This window comes from Trachypithecus francoisi, unplaced genomic scaffold, assembly GCF_009764315.1.
Source record: "Trachypithecus francoisi isolate TF-2019V2 unplaced genomic scaffold, Tfra_2.0 Lachesis_group8, whole genome shotgun sequence".
Lineage (NCBI taxonomy): Eukaryota > Metazoa > Chordata > Mammalia > Primates > Cercopithecidae > Trachypithecus > Trachypithecus francoisi.
In genome coordinates, this window is record NW_022681473.1 from 85,827,809 (window position 1) to 85,851,269 (window position 23,461).

At 37.7% G+C, this 23,461-nt stretch overlaps 1 protein-coding gene across 2 annotated transcripts in view; it reads left to right on the top strand.

The window, feature by feature from the left end:
- The window catches only part of CEP57 (centrosomal protein 57), a 43,228-nt gene that overhangs the window by 4,699 nt on the left and 15,068 nt on the right, over window positions 1–23,461 (top strand). For both annotated transcript variants that reach the window (XM_033206392.1, XM_033206391.1), the window contains exons 2-4: window positions 5,754–5,910; window positions 19,409–19,588; window positions 19,941–20,062. In XM_033206392.1, the coding sequence (XP_033062283.1) occupies window positions 5,790–5,910; window positions 19,409–19,588; window positions 19,941–20,062 (423 nt within the window). In that variant the 5' untranslated portion in view covers window positions 5,754–5,789. The remainder of the gene's footprint in view (window positions 1–5,753; window positions 5,911–19,408; window positions 19,589–19,940; window positions 20,063–23,461) is intronic.

The following is a 23,461-nucleotide window of genomic DNA, read 5'->3' on the forward strand; positions in this document are numbered from 1 at the left end:
TTTTTTTTTTTTCAGACCTCAGGCTGGGCTCTGGATTACAACTCAGGAAGAGAGAAAATCGTTCAGCTAATATAACTGAATGAATTATCTGGTTCACAGAGCACGTGCATCTTCAGCTTTACTCGGTCATACTAAATTTTTTTACCAAGTGATTATACCAACAGCCCTCTTTATTCCATGTCCTCTTAAATGGATGGTATTGTCCCACTTGTAAATTTTTGCTGTGTGTGTGAAATGATGTCCTATTCTTTTTCTGGTTTGTGCTCATTGGTGAATATGCACCCTGTTTTTTTCATACCTTTACTTTCTTGTGTGTGTGTTTTCTTCTGTGAAATACCTGTTCGTGTCTTTCGCCTGTTTTTCAATTGAGTTGCCTGTTCTTATTGATTTATAGGCATTCTTTCACATATTGTGGATGTTAATTATCAGTTTGTTAAGACTGTTCCAAGGACATGTTGGCTTGTCTTTGATACTTTTTGATTAATAGTTGTTACTTTTAGTGTAAAATTTGTTAGTCTTTTTATAATTAGTGATTTCTGTTTAAGAAATTCTTCCGGCCGGGCGCGGTGGCTCACGCCTATAATCCCAGCACTTTGAGAGGCCGAGACGGGCGGATCACGAGGTCAGGAGATCGAGACCATCCTGGCTTACATGGTGAAACCCCGTCTCTACTAAAAAATACAAAAAAACTAGCCGGGCGCGGTGGCGGGCGCCTGTAGTCCCAGCTACTCGGGAGGCTGAGGCAGGAGAATGGCGTAAACCCGGGAGGCGGAGCTTGCAGTGAGCTGAGATCTGGCCACTGCACTCCAGCCTGGGCGACAGAGTGAGACTCCGTCTAAAAAAAAAAAGAAATTCTTCCTTTCTCTAAGGCCTTGCCTGTATTCTTCTGTATTTTTTTCTACATATTTTAAAGTTAGAGCCTTTTATGTCCTTAATTTACTTGAAATTAATTTGTATGCTGTGAGATAGGGATCCAATTTAATGGTTTTACTGAAAATACACAATTGTCCGTACACTACTTGTTGAAAATTCATCCTTTCTCCAGTGGTTTGCAATATGTTTATTTCCATATGCATATGGGTGTGTTACCTGGCTCTTTATCCCTTTGTTGTATTTATCCCTTTGTTTGTATTTGTATTTGTCTCTCCTACCCGCTGTGTGGGGGGGGGGGGGCATTTACCTCCTTGTTACTCAAGAGAAACGTTAGCTGTTGTTGGTCCTTTGCTTTTCTTCAGTAGAAATTCTAGAACCTGCTATTGGAATTTTGATTGAGATTTTATTGAATTTCTAGCTTAACTTGGGTATAACTGATATGTTTAGGATATTGACCCTTCTGTCTGAATGTTATGTTACTCCATTTATTTATAACTTTTACATTTTTCAGTACTTGTATAATTTCATGTCTTGTATATTGTTCAATTTATTTCTAGTTTTTAGTTGCATGATATATATTTTCATAAGTTGCATTTTCTAATATATAAAATTACTGACTCTTGCATACCTATTTTACCCAGCAACCTTCCAGACTTAATTCTCATAATTGAAGATTTTTTGTTTTTTTCTATTTAGATGGTGATAATCCAAAATTGGGATTCTTCCTTTTCAATATTAACAGCTGTTATTCTTTTTTTTTAATCTTAGTGTGCAGACTAGGAAATGAAATACAGTCTTGACTAGAATTGATGTAGATATCTTTATTACTGATTTTAAAGGGAATATTTCAAGTTTTCCATCATTAAGTATGTTTGCCATGTTTTCTTGTAAAACTTTGTATTATCATAAGGAAATAAGTTTTTTAAAAAACAACAGCTGGATGTTGAATTTTATTGAATGCTTTTTTACATTTGTTGATGTTACATTTGTTGATAATTGTATTGATTTTTACTTTAAAGCTATTGCATTGATTGCGCTGCTCAGAGCACTGCCTCATGTTTCTCCACCATTGGACCTTGACTTCTCCAATTTTATTTCCTCAACATGTGTACACAAACTCTTTTTTCAGCTAAACTAATGTATTCATTAACCTGGAAATAATTGCCTTTCATACCCATTTCTAGCTTGCCTATTAGAATACATGTCAATCTACAAGACCCAGTATCGATTTCAGCACTAATAAAGACTTTCCTTTACCATACTGATCTGAAGCAATGTTCTGTTGAATGCATCTGAATTTAATTTGCATTTAGTCTCTATCACATCCAATTTAGCAGTTCCCACCTACTCTTTTGTATTTGAGTTTTATCTAACTAATGTCTTGCAGCTGTGTTACATGTTCCACTTATAAAGAAAGCAAGTAATATACATTTTTTAAATTATGCTTCATTCTTCACACAGTGTCATAAAAAGATGTTCAATAAATATTTGTTGAATTGTGTGTTCCTAAATGAGATATTTGCCCTAACAACTAAAGGCTGCAGGAAAAGATAGTGGTCACATTAAACATTTTGCCTTTAATCCTGAAAGTTTCTCTTACAATCATGTTTTGTTTGGAATAATTTTTACTGAGTGCTTAGGGTCATGGAAAGATTAGTGGATTGGGAGTTAGACTTGGGCTCCTTTCTACATAGCCTTCTTATGATATTTGTGCTATTTGTTAAATATAAAGAAGCCCAAAAGCTTTTGGTGATCTCTTAAAGGGTTATAGTAACTTTGTTGAAAAGGATAATCTTTTATAAGTGATGTGCAGTTTCCTGTTTGCGAAGGAAATGTGTAGTTAATATTCAACAGATTTATTGAACAGAATAAAACTCCTTTATTAGAACTTAATTTCTCCAGCAAAAATGCTACACCAACTGGGTGTCCTAAAATTATTTTAATTCTGTCACTGCCCAGATGTAGCTCAGACTCCCATACATTAAGGGGCCCCATTTCACAAGACTGCCCGCCCCCAAGTCAAGTCAGAGTTCGCAGAGCATCTGCATTTCTGCTCAGCTGACTACAAATTAAGGGATTCCTGCAACTTTCCAAGAACGGCTCACAGTATTCAGGAAAGACTGTACTTAAGCAATTTCAGTTATATAAAGGACACAACTCAGGAACAGCCAAATGGAGGAGACATAGGGCAAGGTGTGAAAGGGCTTCTGTATCCTCTGTGGTACAGCACCTTCCCAGTATATCAGTATGTTCAACAATCTAGAAGCTCCCCAAACCTCATTATTCAAGAGGTTTCATTGAGCTTTCGTTACATAGGTACATAATTGAGTAATTTATCCGCTGGTCACTGGGCTCAATCTCAGCCCCTTACCTCCCCTGAGGTCAGGGCCTAGGGCTGAAATTTGTAACTCTTACCCACTGCACCCCCCTCTCCCCAACGCGCACGCGCGCGCACACACACACACACACACACACACAGATGGAGTCTCACTCTGTTGCCCAGGCTGTAGTGCAGTGGCCCAATCTTGGCTCACTGCAACATCCACCTCCTGGGTTCAAGCGATTCTCCTGCCTTGGCTTCCCAAGTAATTGGGATTACAGGGCATGCCACCACACTCAACTAATTTTTTTGTATTTTAGATAGAGACAGAGTTTCACCATGTTGGCCAGGCTGGTCTCGAACTCCTGACCTCAAGTGATCCACCCAGCTCGGCCTCCCAAAGTGCTGGGATTAGAGGCATGAGCCACCATGTGCCTGGCTGAAATTTGTAACTCTTTATAATCTAGTGGTTGGTTTTACTGGCAACCAGCTCCCAGAAGATACCTTCAAACCTGAAGCTATCTAGGTGCCCTACCTTGAGTCCCCTCATCAGCCTAACAAGGACACCCTATCACTTAAGAAATTCTAGGAGTTTTTGAATTTGTATCTGAAACCAAGGACAAAAGAGTAAATATATTTTTTATTATACCACAGGGCATAGAGATAATAAAAATGTATAGGTCATGAGGAGTGATATAAAAAAGTAAAGGCCAAACCCACTAACATATAAAATGTAGAACAGAGGTAGTTCCATTTTAGGAACTAGTTTATTAGTTAATCACATAATTAATGGGATTCTCCTGACTGGGCAGAGGGTGGTCGGCAAGTCACTTAATATTTTTGAATATTAAATGATAGGATTCTGGTGGGATGTAAATAACCAATGAAAACTTGAGGTTCTCTGTGACATTTAAAATTAAGCTATGCAATAATTCAGGATGCTTTGCAAGACCTTTGACCATATTATAAAGAATTGAAAACTCATCCTGTTTTCCAGTTACCTCTAAAACCAGATGCCAATTTGCCATTAAGTTTGGAAAATGACAAATAGTAGTCTTTGTTATATATGAACATACTATAGTAGACTTAGCACTTATTTGAGTACCAGTTTTAAGACTTGGCCCTACCCTCCTAAGCTCTTTGTCCCCACTTTTGATTTTCATAGCCATAGTGTGTTTTATATTTATATAAATAGAAAATGTTTTATATTTGCTTTCTTAAATCAACTGGAAATTTGCATGATTTTTAACATGGAAGTAAAATCTTTAATTTTAAGTAAGATTTAAATACAGTGCAGATATTTCAATAACCTTTGTTTCAGGAGATTGTTTACTGTTTTAAATGTTCATTGTGCTCTTGTACTTTTATGAACACGGATTATTCTGGTAAATTTAAGTTTTCAAAGGTAAGAATTGAAAAACAGTTTGCTGTGGCGGTTTGAGGAAGGAAAGTGGATGTCTGAACATTTTGAACAGCTAGCAGTCATATTTTCCACCTTAGCCCTCAGCTTCTTAGTTACTTCCCCCAGTCTAGGACCATCCGTCAATAGGAAGTTGCCTACAACAAATAAAACTCCACAGTTAGCATCCCCTGGGTTGAAATTATTATGTGGAATCCTAAATTTAGCAGAATCTCATTCATGACAGAATGGTGTACTGTGGAAATAAAGTTTTATATTTGAGTGTTTGATGAGCCTTAATGTTTTCTAATTATTTTCTTTTTTGTTAATTAAATGTAAATTATTTGAGGCAGGGACAGTGCCTTATTTTCTTTCTGGAGTTTTGAATACTCTAAATATTCAAGTAGTAGTTTGTTGATGGGGAATAGAGTAATTCAGTCATTTGTAGCAATTTCTGGTCCTGTGAAAATAATATATTTATTTTTCTGAATGTATATCTCACAGTGTGTGTGTGTGTGTGTGTGTGTGTGTGTGTGTGTATATATATATATTTTTTTTTTTTTTTTTTTGAGACGGAGTCTCGCTCTGTCGCCCAGGCTGGAGTGCAGTGGCGCAATCTCGGCTCACTGCAAGCTCCGCCTCCTGGGTTCACGCCACTCTCCTGCCTCAGCTTCCCGAGTAGCTGGGACTATAGGCGCCTGCCGCCACGCCCAGCTAATTTTTTGCATTTTTAGTAGAGACGGAGTTTCACCATGTAAGCCAGGATGGTCTCGATCTCCTGACCTCGTGATCCGCCCGCCTTGGCCTCCCAAAGTGCTGGGATTACAGGTGTGAGCCACCGCGCCCGGCCTCACAGTATATATTTTTAACTACAGTATTTACATTCATTGTGTCATGTAAGTATTTCTGCACAGCATTTGTATTCAAGTTGTATGAACATTATTTTCTTCTGTAGTGTCTGGCCTATGGCTATATTTATACTAATATGAAACACTTTAAAAGTTGTATTTCTTTATTGATTGAATTCTGTTGTTTTTAGTCAGTGGATTTTTTTCTCTTGTCTGTATGGACAGTCTAGTTCCCAGTAATAAATATTTGTGGTTTAAATCAGCTATTTGTGGTTCACATTTTTGAAAGGTAATTTGTGTCTTTATTTTTTAGAACATCTTAGCTGAGCCATCAAGGTCTAATGGAAGCATGGTTCGGCATTCTTCATCTCCATATGTAGTATATCCTTCGGATAAGCCTTTCCTTAATAGTGATCTACGACGCTCCCCAAGTAAGCCTACACTTGCCTATCCAGAAAGCAACAGCAGAGGTAATCGAGCCTAACGAAATAGATGTTATTTATGTTTTCTTGCTGCTTTAAAATTCTTAACTTTGTCTCCATTATTTTGCAATTAGAGGAAAATATATTTCCCCTTTGTTTCCGGTTTTTAGCCCCCACAAAATATTATGCTTTTCTTGTATTCCTTATGTTGATTGTTGAACATCATCATCCACCAAATTACTGATGCTAAAACACTTTGAGTCATCAATGACTGCTCTGTAATCCCCACTATTAGTCCAGAATGAAGACCTTTTTTGCTTCTGAAATATACCAAAAGCATACTGGTTTTTCTGCCTTTTTGTGTTCCCATTGCTTTGGTTCAGGCTTTCATCGTCTGTAGCCCAGATGTTCATAATACATTCCTCATTAATCTCCCTGCCTATTTTCTCCTCCTCATCCCCAGTTAACAACATTTCTGTCATTTGTCATTATCCATCATCTCTCCCACAAAATTAAAGTTTTAGCATCTCTTCGTAGCTTACATAATAAAATCTTAATTTTTCATAACCTAGACCCTATCTGCCTCACCAACTTCATCCCTAACTTGTCTTCCGTTTTTTCCTTTCCCATCCTTTGCTCTGGCTACTTTGAAATACATTTGTTCCTGGAACCTGCCATCTGTATTAGCTTTCTTGTTGCCTTAACAAATTGCCATGAACTTAGCTTTAAATATTTGTCATCTCAGTTTTCTGTCAGTTGGAAATCTGTGTAGGCTTATCTGGGTCTTCTGTTCAGAGCTTTACAAGGCTGAAATCAAGGTGTTGCTTGGGGCTCTGTTCTTTACTAGAGGCTCTGGGGAAGATCTGCTTCCAAGCTCATTTAAGATTCCTAGCTAAATTCAGTTCCTTGTCATTGCAGTACTGAGATTCTGTTGCCTTGCAGACTCTTACTTGGGGACAGTCTTTGCTCCTAGAAACTGTCCTTGTTCCTTTATGTTTTCCTTATGGTCTCCTACTGTAACAGTAGGTAGAGTCTCTTAGGTTTCTCTTTTTTTTTTTGTTTGAGACAGAGTCTCGTTCTGTCGCCAGGCTGGAGGGCAGTGGCACAATCTCAGCTCACTACAACCTCCGCCTCCGGGGTTCAATCTATTCTCCTGCCTCAGCCTCCTGAGTAGCTGGGACTACAGGCGCGTGCCACCACGCCCAGCTAGTTTTTGTATTTTTAGTAGGGACGAGATTTCACCATGTTGGCCAGGATGGTCTCAATCTCTTGACCTCGTGATCCACCTGCCTCGGCCTCCCAAAGTGCTGGGATTACAGGCGTGAGCCACCGCGCCCAGCCGAGTCTCTTATGTTTCAAATCTCTGAGTTCTGCTGTTACATTTCTCTAACAGCTGGAGAAAATTTTCTGATCATGTTATCAGATTGGACCCACTCGGATAATGAGAAGATGGTTTTGATATTAAATTTGTTAATCGTCGATGTTTCTTCATCTATATCTTTTAAAATACACCCACATTATACTTTGTATATGTGTGAAGTTTAAATGAAATGTCTTTGCTTTATTTGGGATGCTACAGCATTTCCTTTTTTTAAAAGTTGTGTTTAATCACTAATACTGCAACAATTATATGTGTTAATGATTCTCTAGGTAAAAGAAATGTTATATTTTTGGCATCATAGGCTAAACAGGCATTTGTAAATTAGTTGAGGAACTTTTTTTGTTTCAGTTGGGGTATGTATTGTAAGTATCCTAAAAATCTCAGAATGAACCTCTTTTGTAAACTGGACTGATTGTACAGTAAAGTAACAAGTAGGTAATGATATCCAAATACCAGTTTAAATCCTAACCTATAATGGGTGCTGAAAAGTTTTTGCTGAAATAAATGTGACTAAATAGTATAAAGTCTTTTAAGAATTTTAGTACTCCATAATCGCTAACCTAGAAGCCTCTTTGTTGTAAGATACTGTGTCTCGATGATAATGAAAATTTTTAATTAATAGTTAAAGCAATTGATAAAATGCTACACATCAGAGTATAGCAGGTTGGCAATTTAAGAAAATTAAGTTGCATGACATTCAAACATCATAGATTTAAAAAGCAAAAAAAGTAACTGAAGCCCACAATAGAGCAAAAATCAGTTTCAGTAAGTTTCTTATTGAAAAATAAGCTCAAAACAAAATATCCGTTTACAAAGTTCTAACAGGAACACAAAATCTAAGAATTTAGATATTAATCCTTCAACTACAATATTGTATCTAGTTCTGATCTTTACACCCATGAAAAGAAACTTAAAAGTTCAAAAAATGACAAATTACTAACAAAGAATAAAAAAACAAAGAAGGCAGATTTATTCACAGAGAATCAGAAAAATTTTAGCACAGCATGTTACTAATAGAGCTAAATTCTGCTTGAGTGCAACATCAGTGGTTTTAAGGAACAAAAGAGAAGTGGGAGAAGCAGGGAGGAGATGGAGAGGAGAAATAAACAAGATAAGTAACCTTCAAGACAGTAAATAAGCTTTTATGCCTTTAGAGCATTATGGTGTGAACTGTTTAAACAGTGTCCCAGGATAATCATAAAAATCCACTATCCTTTTATAATGTGTGTTAATCCAGTGATACTTACTTTCCAAATAGGAAGGAAGGACACAGAAATCACCATCTCCTTCTCACCCAGAAAAAAGTAAAGGCTGTGAGATACGAACAAAGACCAAGAGAGTTCAGAAAAGATATTTGGGGGGAACAGGGATAAGTGTGTGTTGGGGAAGTTAGAGGAGAGGAAGACCTCTCAGAGGAAAAACGAAATAGTAGATAATCGGAGCTTTAAATAATGAGTATGGTTCTGTAAGAAGAAAAGTTCAATAAGAGTACAGCATGTAAAAGGTTTGTATACTCGACATAATTTTTTTTTTTTTTTTTTTTTTTGAGACAGTCTCGCTCTGTCGCCCAGGCTGGAATGCAGTGGTGTGATCTTGGCTCACTGCAACCTCCACCTCCCAGGTTCAAGCGATTCTCCTGCCTCAGCCTCCCGAGTAGCTGGGATTACAGACACATACCATCATGCCTGGCTAATTTTTGTATTTTTAGTGGAGACAGGGTTTCACTATGTTGGCCAGGATGATCTCGATCTCTTGACCTTGTGATCTGCCTGCCTCAGCCTCCCAAAGTGCTGGGATTACAGGTGTGAGCCACTGTGCCTGGCAAACCTGACATGATTTTTATTGCTTCATCAAGGACATTGTGGCTTAGTTTTTTCTTACTGGGAATTTATGACAGTGAAGAATACATGCCTAAAATAATAGTTAAGTGTTACTACCTTGATTTGAACTAAAATTAGGAATTTTACCCAACATTGCTTTTGCATCATCATTGGGAAACTTCAACACAGTGAAAAAAGCGAAGTCTTACTATTAATAGTATAATGAAAATAGTATTGACCTCACAGGCCCTGGGAAAGGCCTCAGGAGCCCTGCCGTCAATGTGCCTATGCCCCACATTTTGAGAACCACTGTAATCAAGGATATGAGTACATCCAGAGTAGTATTTTGTTCTGTTCATGTAAATACTTTTTTTTATCAGATACGAGAAGAATGTAGATAGCAGCATTTGTTTCACAATCTAGATGATAGCTCCTTGAGGCCAAAGACTGTCTTCATACTTTGCAGAGTTCTTCACACATCATAGTGGTCTATATGCTTGATGGACTCAGGTTTACATCAGAAGTAAGTCTAAACTGAAACAACGAGACAGGAGACTGATTAAGGAAGGATTTATGCATATTTTGTTGTGGGAAATGAGGAAGATGGAGAAATCTTTGAGTCTAAGATTTCTAGTGTAGATGATTAGGACAGATCACAGAAAAAAGCATACTTAGAGGAACTGATATAATTTTGGCTGTATCAAATTTGAGTTGCCTGTGAATTAGACGGAGATGAATACTAAGCAAATGAAAATAAAGTCTGAAGTGTAATAGAGAATGCTACACTAGTGAACTCAGACATCATTAAAGATACAGTAGTTGATGAAGCCTATGAGTATAGAGGGGTTTCTCCAGAAAAAGAAAGTGGAGGGAGAAAAGGACTTTGGAAAATACCACCGTGTGTAAACAGTAAACTAAAAAGTAGGAAAAGTTAGAAAGGTGGAGAACTACCAAGACAGCAATATTGGAGAAATCAAAGATGCATATTACAGATCTGGGTCCCCCTCCCTTAATCTACAACAACATAAACCTGTGTTTATGTTAATGACAGAAATGTCCCAAGCAATAAATAGAGCCAGCTGGACTTGAAGAACATTAGGGATTCAAACATGGCTAGCATTTTCCATCTTTTTTTCAGCTTGTAACTAGCTTCATTTTTTCTAGCTACAAAGGAGCTTTTTTTTTTTTTTTTTTTTTTTTTTTTTTTTGCCTAGCAGGAAATATTACTAACAATTACTGAGTTTTAAGTTGAACCAATTCTGGCTTTGACGTTTCAGACAAAAGTCCCAAGAAGGTAAGCATTGTCTGGGTTTCAGTGTGTGTCCCTTGTGGATCAGTTAGTCAGATTTGTCAAAGGATAGTAAAGTTGTAGGTATAGCCACGTTGAGGTAAGGGGAAACTCCCAGAAAAAGAGGTATATAAGTCAGGCAAACAGTTCCAAAGATGTGTGCTATACTTCATACAGCAAGATATAAGAAAAATTCACGGAAACAGAATTAGGAAATATAAAATATAATGAAAAATTTGAAATTTATTAGGTATGACAAATATGATGTCAACTCAAAAGCCAATATATGCTTTTTAAGTAAAACCTGAAATAAAATGAAACATAAAAAATGAATAGCTGACAAAAGTGTTTACTACCATACAAATAAAAACGATGGATGACAGTACTACTGTCAAACAGAATAGTATAGACAAATAGCAGCTTCATGTAATACTAAATAAAAATAAATAATACCTAGTTTAAAAGAAGGAGAAATACCCAAGTACAGAAATAAAATGAGTTTCAAGCCAGGACAGTAAGGGTGGAACTAAAGCCAAAACCCATAGGGACAGTATTAGGAGTCTTGGCATTAGGTATAAACCTTAAGTGTTGGGGTACAGCAGCAGAGATGATGGAATTTTAAATGTGGGTAGGGACTGGAGAACAAAGCTCTAGGCGCCCATGAGGCAACTTCTGGAATACTTTGAAAAGCTGGGTGTGATGAGAGTTGTCAAATCAGAACTGGAACACTGCAGCCCGTGGTCTCAGGAAGAGACTGTGGATAAAAAAAGTCACCTCTGATAAGTAAACCCAAGCCAATTTTATGTGCTCACTGAGGTGCATATGTGAAGACTTGAATACATAATGAGAGCTATACAATGTTAATGAAAATACTTAATATTATAAATTGCATTTAAAGTGTGCTCATATATAAATAAATATGACATAGTAAAGGGCAATCTCACATATGAAAGCATTTTTAAAATGTATAGGATTTCAATAAAATGTTTATAATTACTACACCTAGATGGTAAGATTATGGGTGTGGTTTTTTTTCCTTTTCAGTCATGTGTTTTCTAAATTATCCTCTGCATTTATTCAGTAATTTTTTTGAAAAGAAAACAATAAAACATTACACTTTTAAAAAGGGACATAAAGCCATGCAGGAATACCTAAAAGGAAAGCGCACATCCCAGCATAACCCTGTGATATTACAGTTGCTGACATAAAGAACAAAAATGAAATGTTCAGCCAGTTTCAATAATAAATATAAATGCAGAAATAAAATAGTAGCAAAATTGTGTACTGTTGGGTATAATGAAGAAATGCAAAAAATGTTTGATATTGCAAAGTCTTTAGTAAATTTGCCTGTGGTTCAGAAGAGGTTAAGAAAACTCAATGGATATTAAAGGACATTTAAATTTTTATTTTTCTATGGTATTTATCTGATTATTGCAGGTATATAAAAGAATTGTTCCCTTTAGTATTAATCTTATACCTAGGCTGCTTCTCTTTTAGTTCTAAGTGTCTTTTCAGTTGCTTTTTCAGGTTTCTACCTGTGTATGTGTCTGTTTCATGTCTGCATTTTTTCCAATTAGATTGTAGTCTCATTGCATACCAGCAAGAATAAGCTGACTGCAATAAAATGTATTAGTCTCCTGTTTGAGGCCTGTCATATCCTAGGCACTGAAAAATTTGGCAAAGGAATAAATTATGTTAATAAATGGACAAGAGTGCTTTGGGTTGAGTAAGAGGACTCAATGCTTAAAAGATGGCAGCTCTCCCTACCTATTATATAGTTTAGTGTTTAGCAAAATGATTCTGAATAATTACTGGAAACATTTTAAGATTTATATAATATAGGTGACTGGCAGAATCAGTGTTTATGAAATTTTAGTAATTGACATACTGGCACTAATTCCCTAATATTATTAAGGAATCTGGAATAGAAGAAAGATCTGTCTTAGGGTGTGTATGTAACAGAATATAAAATAGTATCTAATATATATGTGTGTGAATTTAGTGTATGATCAATTAGACATTTCAAGTTTCTCTTTAAATACAAAAACACTTTTTCTGTGACTTAACAAATGTAAACATATGAAACTCTAAATATAATTTTAAAAATACAAAGTTTATTTGATCTGGTGGTTGGGAAGAACTTTCTAAGTATATAAAGAAAGAAAACATGATGGGAGGAAACACCATGCCCAGGACTCTGTTGTTAAAGCATTGATGACTTCTGACCCAATCATAAAGGTGACAGCAAAACCAGCTTGCTTTTCAGAGTTCAAAAGAACCATCCTGTAATCTGTAAGATACTTGAGAAAAAGTCCTAGTCTTAAGTTCATTTTCTTCAAGTTCTTTTTGGAAGTAAGCTGCGTATAACTAATAGAGAAATAAAGAACAACTCGGTCTGGGTCCAAGATGGCCGAATAGGAACAGCTCCAGTCTCCAGCTCCCAGGGTGAGCGACACAGAAGACAGGTGATTTCTGCATTTCCAGCTGAGGTACTGGGTTCATCTCACTGGGGCTTGTCGGACAGTGGGTGCAGTCCATGGAGTTTGAGCCGAAGCAGGGCGGGGCGTTGTCTCACCTGGGAAGCACAAGGGGTTGGGGAATTCCCTTTCCTAGCCAAGGGAAGCTGTGACAGATGGTACCTGGAAAATTGGGACACTCCCACCCTAATACTGCGCTTTTCCAGTGGTCTTAGCAAATGGCACACCAGGAGATTACATCCTGTGCCCGACTTGGGGGGTCCCACGCCCACGAAGCCTCACTCACTGCTAGCACGGCAGTCTGACATGGAACTGCAGGCCGCATTGAGGCTGGGGGAGGGGCTCCCGCCATTGCTGAGGCTTGAGTAGGTAAACAAAGCGGCCGGGAAACTTGAACTGAATGGAGCCCAGTGCAGCTCAAAGAGGCCTGCTTGCCTCTGTAGACTCCACCTCTGGGGGAAGGCCATAGATGAACAAAAGGCAGCAGAAACTTCTGCAGACTTAAACGTCCCTGACAGCTTTGAAGAGAGTAGTGGTTCTCCCAGCATGGAGTTTGAGATCTGAGAATGGACAGACTGCCACCTCAAGTGGGTCCCTGATCCCCGAGTAGCCTAACCGGGAGACACCTCCCAGTAGGGGCCAACTGACACCTCATACGGCTGGGTGCCCTTCTGACACGAAGCTTCCAGAGGAAGGATCAGGCAGCAACATCTGCCGTTCTGCAATATTTGCTATTCTGCAGCCTCCATTGGTGATACTCAGGCAAACGGTCTGGAGTGAAACTCCAGCAAACTCCAACAGACCTGCAGCTGAGGGTCTGACTGTTAGAAGGAAAACTAAAACAGAAAGGACATCCACACCAAAACCCCATCTGCACGTCACCATCATCAAAGACCAAAGGTAGATAGAACCACAAAGATGGGGAGAAACCAAAACAGAAAAGCTGAAAATTCTAAAATCAGAGTTCCTTTTCTCCTCCAAAGGAACGCAGCTCCTCGGCAGCAACGGAAGAAAGCTGGACGGAGAATGACTTTGATGAGTTAAGAGAAGGCAGCTTTGGACGATCGATAATAACAAACCTCTCCAAGCTAAAGGAGGATGTTTGAACCCATCACAAATAAGCTAAAAACCTTGAAAAAAGATTAGATGAATGGCTGACTAGAATAAACAGCATAGAGAAGACCCGTAAATGACCCAATGGAGCTGAAAACCATGGCCTGAGAACTATGTGACGCATGCACAAGCTTCAGTAGCTGATTCGATCAAGTGGAAGAAAGAGTATCAGTGATTGAGGATCAAATGAATGAAATGAAGCGAGAAGAGAAGTTTAGAGAAAAAAGAGTAAAAAGAAATGAACAAAACCTCCAAGAAACATGGGACTATGTGAAAAAACCAAATCTACCTCTTGATTGGTGTACCTGAAAGTGATGGGGAGAATGGAACCAAGTTGGAAAACACTCTTCAGGATGTTGTCCAGGAGGACTTACCTAATCTAGCAAGGCAGGCCAACATTCTAATTCAGGAAATACAGAGAACACCACAAAGATACTTCTCGAGAAGAGCAACTCCAAGGCACATAATTGTCAGATTCACCAAAGTTCAAATGAAGGCAAAAATATTAAGGGCAGCCAGAGAGAAAGGTCAGGATACCCACAAAGGGAAGCCCATCAGACTAACAGCGGATCTCTCTGCAGAAATTCTACAAGCCAGAAGAGAGTGGGGACCAATATTCAACATTGTTAAAGAGAAGAATTTTCAACCCAGAATTTCATATCCAGCCAAACTAAGTTTCATAAGTGAAGGAAGGAGAAATAAAATCCTTTATAGACAAGCAAATGCTGAGAGATTTTGTCATCACCAGGCCTACCTTAAAAGAGCTCCTGAAGGAAGCCCTAAACATGCAAAGGAACAACCAGTACCAGCCACTGCAAAAACATGCCAAATTGTAAAGACCATTGATGCTAGGAAGAAACTGCAGCAACTAACAAGCAAAATAACCAGCTAACATCATAATGACAGGATCACATTTACACATAACAATATTAACCTTAAATGTAAGTGGGCTAAATGCTCCAATTAAAAGACACAGACTGGCAATTTGGATAAAGAGTCAAGACCCATCAATGTGCTGTATTCAGGAGACCCATCTCACGTGCAGAGACACACATAGGCTCAAAATAAAGGGATGGAGGAAGATCTACCAAGCAAATGGAAAACAAAAAAAAGTGGGGGTTGCAATCCTAGTCTCTGATAAAGCAGACTTTAAACCAACAAAGATCAAAAGAGAGAAGACGATTACACAATGGTAAAGGGATCAATTCACCAAGAAGAGTTAACTATCCTAAATATATATGTGCCAAATACAGGAGCACCCAGATTCATAAAGCAAGCCCTTAGAGACCTATAAAGAGACTTAGACTCCCACACAATAGTAATGGGAGTCTTTAACATCCTACTATCAACATTAGACACATTGAGACAAAGTTAACAAGGAGATCCAGGACTTTAAGCTCTGCTCGAAGTGGACCCAATAGACATCTACAGAACTGTCCACCCCAAATCAACATAATACACATTCTCAGGACCACATCACACTTATTCCAAAATTGACCACATAGTTGGAAGTAAAGCACTCCTCAGCAAATGTAAAAGAACAGAAATTAAAACAAACTGTCTCTCAGATCACAGTGCCATCAAACTAGAACTCAGGATTAAGAAACTCACTCAAAACCACTCAACTACATGGAAACTGACAACCTGCTCCTGAATGACTACTGGATACATAACGAAATGAAGGCAGAAATAAAGATGTTCTTTGAAACCAGTGAGAACAAAGACAAAACATACCAGAATCTCTGGGACACATTTAAAGCAGTGTGTAGAGGGAAATTCATAGCACTAAATAAATCCCCAGAAGAGAAAGCAAGATAGATGTAAAATTGACACCCTAACATCACGATTAAAAGAACTAGAGAAGCAAGAACAAACACATGCAAAAGCTAGCAGAAGGCAAGAAATCACTAAGAGCAGAACTGAAGGAGATTGAGACACAAAAAACCCTTCAAAAAATCAGTGAATCCAGGAGCTGGTTTTTGGGAAAGATCAACAAAATTGATAGACTGCTAGCAAGACTAATAAAGAAGAAAAGAGAAAAGAATCAAATAGACACAATAAAAAAAGATAAAGGGGATATCACCACCAATCCCACAGAGATGCAAACTACCATCAGAGAATACTATAAACACCTCTACGCAAATAAACTAGAAAATCTAGAAGAAATGGATAAATTCCTAGACACATGCACCCTCCCAAGACTAAACCAGGAAGAAGTTGAATCCCTGAATAGACGAATAACAGGCTCTGAAATCGAGGCAATAATTAATAATCAACCAACCAAAAAAAGTCCAGGACCAGACAGATTCACAGCTGAATTCTACCAGAGGCACAAAGAGGAGCTGGTACCATTCCTTCTGAAACAATTCCAATGAATAGAAAAAGAGGGTATCCTCCCTAACTCATTTTATGAGACCTGCATCATCCTAATACCAAAGCCTGGCAGAGACACAACAGAAAAAGATAATTTTAGACCAATATCCCTGATGAACATCAATGCAGAAATCCTCAGTAAAATACTGGCAAACCAAATCCGGCAGCACATCAAAAAGCTTATCCACCATGATCAAGTTGACTTTATCCATGGGATGCAAGGCTGGTTCAACATAGGTAAATCAATAAACGTAATGCATCATATAAACAGAACCAAAGACGAAAACCACATGACTATCTCAATAGATGCAGAAAAGGCCTTTGACAAAATTCAACAGCCCTTCATGCTAAAGACTCTCAATAAACTAGGTATTGATTGGACGTATCTCAAAATAATAAGAACTATTTATGACAGACCCACAGCCAATACCATACTGAATGGGCAGAAACTGGAAGCATTACCTTTGAAAACTGGCACAAGGCAGGGTTGCCCTCTCACCATTCCTATTCAGCATAGTGTTGGAAGTTCTGGCCAGGGCAGTCAGGCAGGAGAAAGAAATAAAGGGTATTCAGTTAGGAAAAGAGGAAGTCAAATTGTCCCTGTTTGCAGATGAAATAATTGTGTATTTAGAAAACCCTGTCTCAGCCCAAAATTTCCTTAAGCTGATGAGCAACTTCAGCAAAGTCTCAGGATACAAAATCAATGTGCAAACAAAAATCACAAGCATTCCTCTACGCCAATAACAGCCAAATCATGAATGAACTCCCATTCACAATTGCTTCAAAGAGAATAAAATACCTAGGAATCCAACTTACAAGGGATGTGAAGGACTCCTTCAAAGAGAACTACAAGCCACTGCTCAACGAAATAAAAGAGGACACAAACAAATGGAAGAACATTCCATGCTCATGGATAGGAAGAATCAGTATTGTGAAAATGGCCACAGTGCCCAAGGTAATTTATAGATTCAGTGCCATCCCTATTAAGCTACCAATGACTTTCTTCATAGAATTGGAAAAAACTACTTTAAAGTTCATACGGAACCAAAAAAGAGCCCACATTGCCAAGACAATTCTAAGCCATTAAAGTGATCATTAAAAAGTCAGGAAACAACAGGTCCTGGAGAGGATGTGGAGAAATAGGAATGCTTTTACACTGTTGGTGGGACTGTAAACTAGTTCAACCATTGTGGAAAACAGGGTGGCGATTCCTCAAGGATCTAGAACTAGAAATACCATTTGACCCAGCCATCTCATTACTGGGTATATTCCCAAAGGATTATAAATCATGCTGCTATAAAGACACATGCACATGTATGTTTATTGCAGCACTATTCACAATAGCAAAGACTTGGAACCAACCCAGATGTCCATCAATGATAGACTGGATTAAGAAAATGTGGCACATATACACCATGGAATACTATGCAGCCATAAAAAAGGATGAGTTCATGTCCTTTGTTGGGACATGGATGAAGCTGGAAACCATGATTCTGAACAAACTTATCACAAGGAGAGAAAACCAGACATTGCGTGTTCTCACTTATAGGTGGGAACTGAACAATGAAAACACGTGGACACAGGGTGGGGAACATCACACACCAGGGCCTGTCATGGGCTGGGGGGAGGGGGGAAGGATAGCATTAGGAGATAACACCTAATGTAAATGATAAGTTAATGGATGCAGCACACCAACATGGCACATGTATGCATATGTAACAAACCTGCACGTGGTGCACATGTACCTTAGTACTTAAAGTATTTAAAAAAAAAAGCCATCATGGGAAAGAGTGTTAGGTATACCTCTGTGAAAAATCAAAACATCTGTACATCAGAACTAGAATTAAAAGCAGATAATAAAATGAAGAAAACTTTTTCCCATACAAAAACGGGCAAAGGAAATTCATGAAAGGGAGAAAATTGGCCAATAACGTATATGAAAAGATTTATTTTATAATGGAAATGGAAAATAGCTAGAAGTAGCATATTTTTCTCATTAGAATGGCTATGAATGTTCTTTGAGCCAGTAGTTTTAACTTTTTAGTTTTTAATTATTGATCATTAGAAAATTTTAAGACTGATTGCATGAGGAAATTCTCACGATTTAATAATGCTAAAGTGAAAAAACCTACATGCATTTTGTCTCAATTTATTTTATACATACAGAAAAAAAAGAACCAAATGACAGTCATTATCTCTGGGTAATAGGATTATTGGTTATTTTTCAGCGTGTTTTTTCTCAATCTATATTTACTGCAGTCAACATAATTTATAATCAGAAACTTGAAGGGGAGTTTAGAAAGTATTTAAAATGCAGATTTTAAAAATAGTATTTATTTGCACTTGACTGTAACTCTACAGTTGGATTTTACATGTGCTTCTATTAATAAAATGTATTAAGTATTAGTTACTAGTTACTAATATATTTACTAATAATTTTAATTAATAAGTAATATATTAATAAGACAGTAAGGTACTTTAGGACTGTTATGTGAACTTTGTATGATGGCTAAATTTTTTACCACTTTATAAAAGTCTTTGCAATTTTTTTACCATAGTAATGGGGTTTTTACTTGAGCTCATTTCGAGCACTCATTGTCTTTTTTTTTTTTTTTTTTTTGAGGCACAATCTCACGCTGTTGCCCAGCCTGGAGTGCAGTGGTGCAATCTCAGCTCACTGCAACCTCCACCCTTCCCCTGGGTTCAAGCAATTCTCCTGCCTCAGCCTCTCAAGTAACTGGGATTACAGGCGCCTGCCACTACGCCTGCCTAATCTTTGTATTTTTAGTAGAGACAGGATTTCACAATGTTAGAGTGGTCTCAAAATCCTGACCTCAGTTGATCCACCCACCTCAGCCTCCCAGAGTGCTGGGATTACAGGTGTGAGCCACCGCACCTGGCCCACTCAGTGTCTTTAAATTGATTTCTTAAAAAACAAACATGAGATAATTAACATTTTATTGTTCCCAAAGAATGATCCTCCACTGGACTCACCCATCAATTGTATCTTTTATTTAGATGAGTTTATTCTTTCTTAATATACTTTGTCCACTTATGCTGTTACAGCATCCACATTTGTGTTTGTATTTGGCAGCCATATTTTCTGCTCTTAAGAATCTTCAAGATAAGATTCGACGCTTGGAACTTGAGAGGATTCAGGCAGAAGAAAGTGTGAAAACTTTGTCTAGAGAAACAATTGAATATAAGAAAGTACTGGATGAACAGATACAAGAAAGGGAGAATTCAAAGAACGAGGAATCAAAGCACAATCAAGGTTTGTTTATGAAGAAAATTAAATTCTATCAAAATAAGTGTGCAGTATTAAGTATTCTAAAAGAAATACTACATTAGTGTTTTGTAGTGGTATCTTCAAGTACTACAAAACTGCATTGTATTCAGGTGCATTTTGAGGAGCAAATGCTGTTATCATACATGGTATTTATCTACCGAATGCAAGGCCAGTTTGACTAGCATGTAGAAAGAGAATGATTTCGGTAATCTGAAAAGGTTTCTAGGTCTGTGGAAGGTGTTTTTATTGTATACACAGTAGATTCAAGTCCTGTTAACAGCTTGTTAAAACTTTTATGGGTGAGTTGATTTCTGTTTTTCTTATGTATTCTTTTTAGAACTGACATCTCAGTTGTTAGCTGCAGAAAATAAATGCAATCTATTAGAAAAACAATTGGAATACATGCGAAATATGATAAAGCATGCAGAAATGGAGAGGACATCTGTGTTAGAGAAACAAGTAAGTAAAGCACCTCACAGATTGATACTCAGGAACAGTTAGTTACAGGGAAAACTAATTGAATAAAGATTTTTTTTCTTTCGGTGAGGACTAATAGTGCTGTTATAGCCTAGGACTGAAATTTCTTGGCATCAGTTATGAAATCAAAAAATGTGATTGGCTTTTTTTGTTGTTATTATTGTATTTGGTAGAATTTAACTTAAATAGTAAAAATACAGTTGTGAGATGTTTTAAAGTTATGTTAGCTTCTTTGAGTCTACATTATAAAAAGTGTAAATAACCATATAACTCTATATCTCTGAAATATGTTTAATGACTTAAGTGAGATAGTAGATTACTTTGTAAAACTCTTCAGAATTGTTATTTAGCATAACATTTTTGTGCCTTCTTACACCAGAGGTCTTCATATTTAGGTAACCCGCACATTTGTCAGAAGATATCACAACATCAGTCTCAAATATATTGACTGATCAATTGATCGGAAATAGGGTCTCACTCTATCACCCAGGCTGGAGTGTAGTGGCATGATCTCAGTTCACTGCAACCTCCACCTCCTAGGCTCAGGTGATTCTCATGCCTCATCCTCCCGAGTAGCTGAGATTACCGTCACATGCCACGATGCCCAGCTAACTTTTTGGTGTGTGTATTTTTGGTGTAGATGGGGTTTCGCTATGTTGGCCAGGCTGGTCTCAAACTCCTGGCCTCAAGTGATCAGGCCGCCTCGGCCTCCCATAGTTCTGGGGTTACGGGCATGAGCCACTGTCCCTGGCCTTGTGTATATTTTTTAAAACTTACTCCTTTTTCTGTTATGAATCTGGAGTTTGCATTCATTATCAGTGCTACAGTTTGTGGAGATCTTAACTCTGTTATGCAAAATTTGAATGTTTATATGCTTAACATTATGCTAGATGCTCTGCAGTGTAAAAAAAGAAATACTAGGCAGTTGTCCCTCAGTATCCATGAGTGAATTGGTTCTGAGACCCCTGTGGATAGTAAAATCCATGGATGTTCAAGTGTCCTATAAAATGGTGTAGTATTTGCATATAACCTACACCCAATCTCATATACTATAAATTATCTCTAGATTACTTATAATACCTAATACAATGTAAATATTATGTAAATAGTTGCTATACTATATTGTTTGGAGAATAATATCAAGAATAAGAATAAGAATCTGTATATGTTTAGTACAGACTCAACCATCCTTTTTTGTTTTTTCTCGTATATTTTCAATCCATAGTTGATTGAATCCATGGATGCAAAACACACAGATACAGAGGGCTTACCGTATGCTTTCTACCCTCAATCAGCTTTCAGTTCTCATTAGAGAGAATTAGACTTAAATATTTGAGCAATCATACAACAGTATTTGAGAAAATGTCTCAGTAATTAATTCTTGTGTGTGATAGGTGTCTTCACTATGTTATTGTGTTTATTTCAGTGGTTATATGTTTTCATTTTCATTTGGGTCTTTTTCCATCCACTTAGTTTTGTTCTTTTAATGTACTGTAACTCTGTGGTTTTTATACCTTCCTTTTATCTCTTTGAACACTATAAATCTCAATTTTAAAAAATTATTTGATGTTTTCAAAGTGTTAATCTTTATTTGTTTGGTTTTATCTGTTGATTCTCCCTTATGGTATATCATTTTTTTTATGGGAACTTGAAAAGTTAAATGGTGGTCTCATTTTTTCATTTATTGTGGTAATTCCACAATAAATTCCTCAGTTGTGTGGGCAGCCTTATGGGCCAGTTGTGAATTTGCCTTTGGTTAGGCTTGATGGTTTTCAGTGGTTGTGGCTGGGCAGGGTGGCTCACACCTGTAGTCCCAGCACTTAGGAGGCCAAGGCAGACAGATCACATGAGTGCACGAGTTCAAGACCTGCCAGGCCAACAGAGTGAGACCAACTCTCTACAAACAATAAATAAATAAAATCACTGGTTCTGATCCAGATTTATGTTACTATATTGGCTTGATATTGTTGATCATTGTGGATTATACATTGCCTAAAGTTTTATATTCCTGCACATTCTGTGTACCCTGGCTCCAATATTGCCTTGTGTGATATTGACTTCAGTATCCTTTCATTGCTTTTGAGTTCCTTTCTCTTTTTTTTGTATCTGAAGATTTTCCTTTCTTGCTTTCAAAATTGCTGTGTAATTGTATTAGTCCATTCTCACGCTGCTATAAAGAGCAACCAAGACTGGGTAATTTATAAAAGAAAGAGATTTAATTGACTCACAGTTCTGTATGTCTGGTGGGGGCTTCGGGAAACTTAACAATTATGGTGGAAGGGGAAGCATACATGTCCTCCTTCACATGGTGGCAAGAGAAGGAAGTGCAGAGCAAAGCGGGGGAGAGCCCGTATAAAACCATCAGATCTTGTGAGAATTCACTATCACTAGAACAACATGGGGAACCACCACGATGATCTAATCACCTCCCATGAGATCTCTCCCCTAAAATGTGGGGATTACAATTTGGATTACAATTCAAGATGAGATTTGGTTGGAGACACAGAGCTAGACCACACCAATAATCATATATTATTCTTATGTCTGCTGTGTTTGTCTAACATTTCTGTGGATGGGCTGGAGAAGGGTCAGTTTAATAAGACAACTTTAAGATGTTTTGACTAATATATATCTAAGAGACAACTATTAGGCATATATAATAGATGTCAAGAGCTGTTAATATCCACTAAGATGTGGCTAGAAGGGAATTAGTTCACACAAATTCCTAAATTACTGCTTTATATTAATTTGTCATATTCAAATTTATATTAATATGGTACCTATTGTTACAGCCCTATTTTGAAGACACAGTTTACAAGTTCAGGCACTTTTCACCAATAATAGACCTTGAGTTAGTATATTTGAAATTATCCCAGTGTAGTGGTGTATGGGTGGATTACTTGAGGTCAGGGGTTTGAGAGCAGCCTGGCCAACATGGTGAAACCCTGTCTCTACTAAAAATACATAAATTAGCCGGGTGTGGTGGCAGGCACCTATAGTCCCAGCTACTCAGGAGGCTGAGGCAGGAGAATTACTTGAAACCCGGAGGCAGAGGTTGCAGTGAGCTGAGATCATGCCACTGCGCTCCAACCTTGGTGACAGAGCAATACCCCATCTCAAAAAAAAAAAAAAAAAAAAAAAGTCTATATAGGAGGCAATCTTTATAAATCTTTGACTCTAAACTTCAAAAAAAAAAAAAGTTTAGGGCTGGGTACGGGGGCTCACACCTATAATTTCAGCACTTTGGGAGGCTGAGGCGAGCTGATCACAAGGTCAGGAGAGCGAGACCATCCTGGCTAACATGGTGAAACCCCGTCTCTACTAAAAATACAAAAAATTAGCCGGGCATGGTGGCAGGTGCCTGTAGTCCCAGCTACTCGG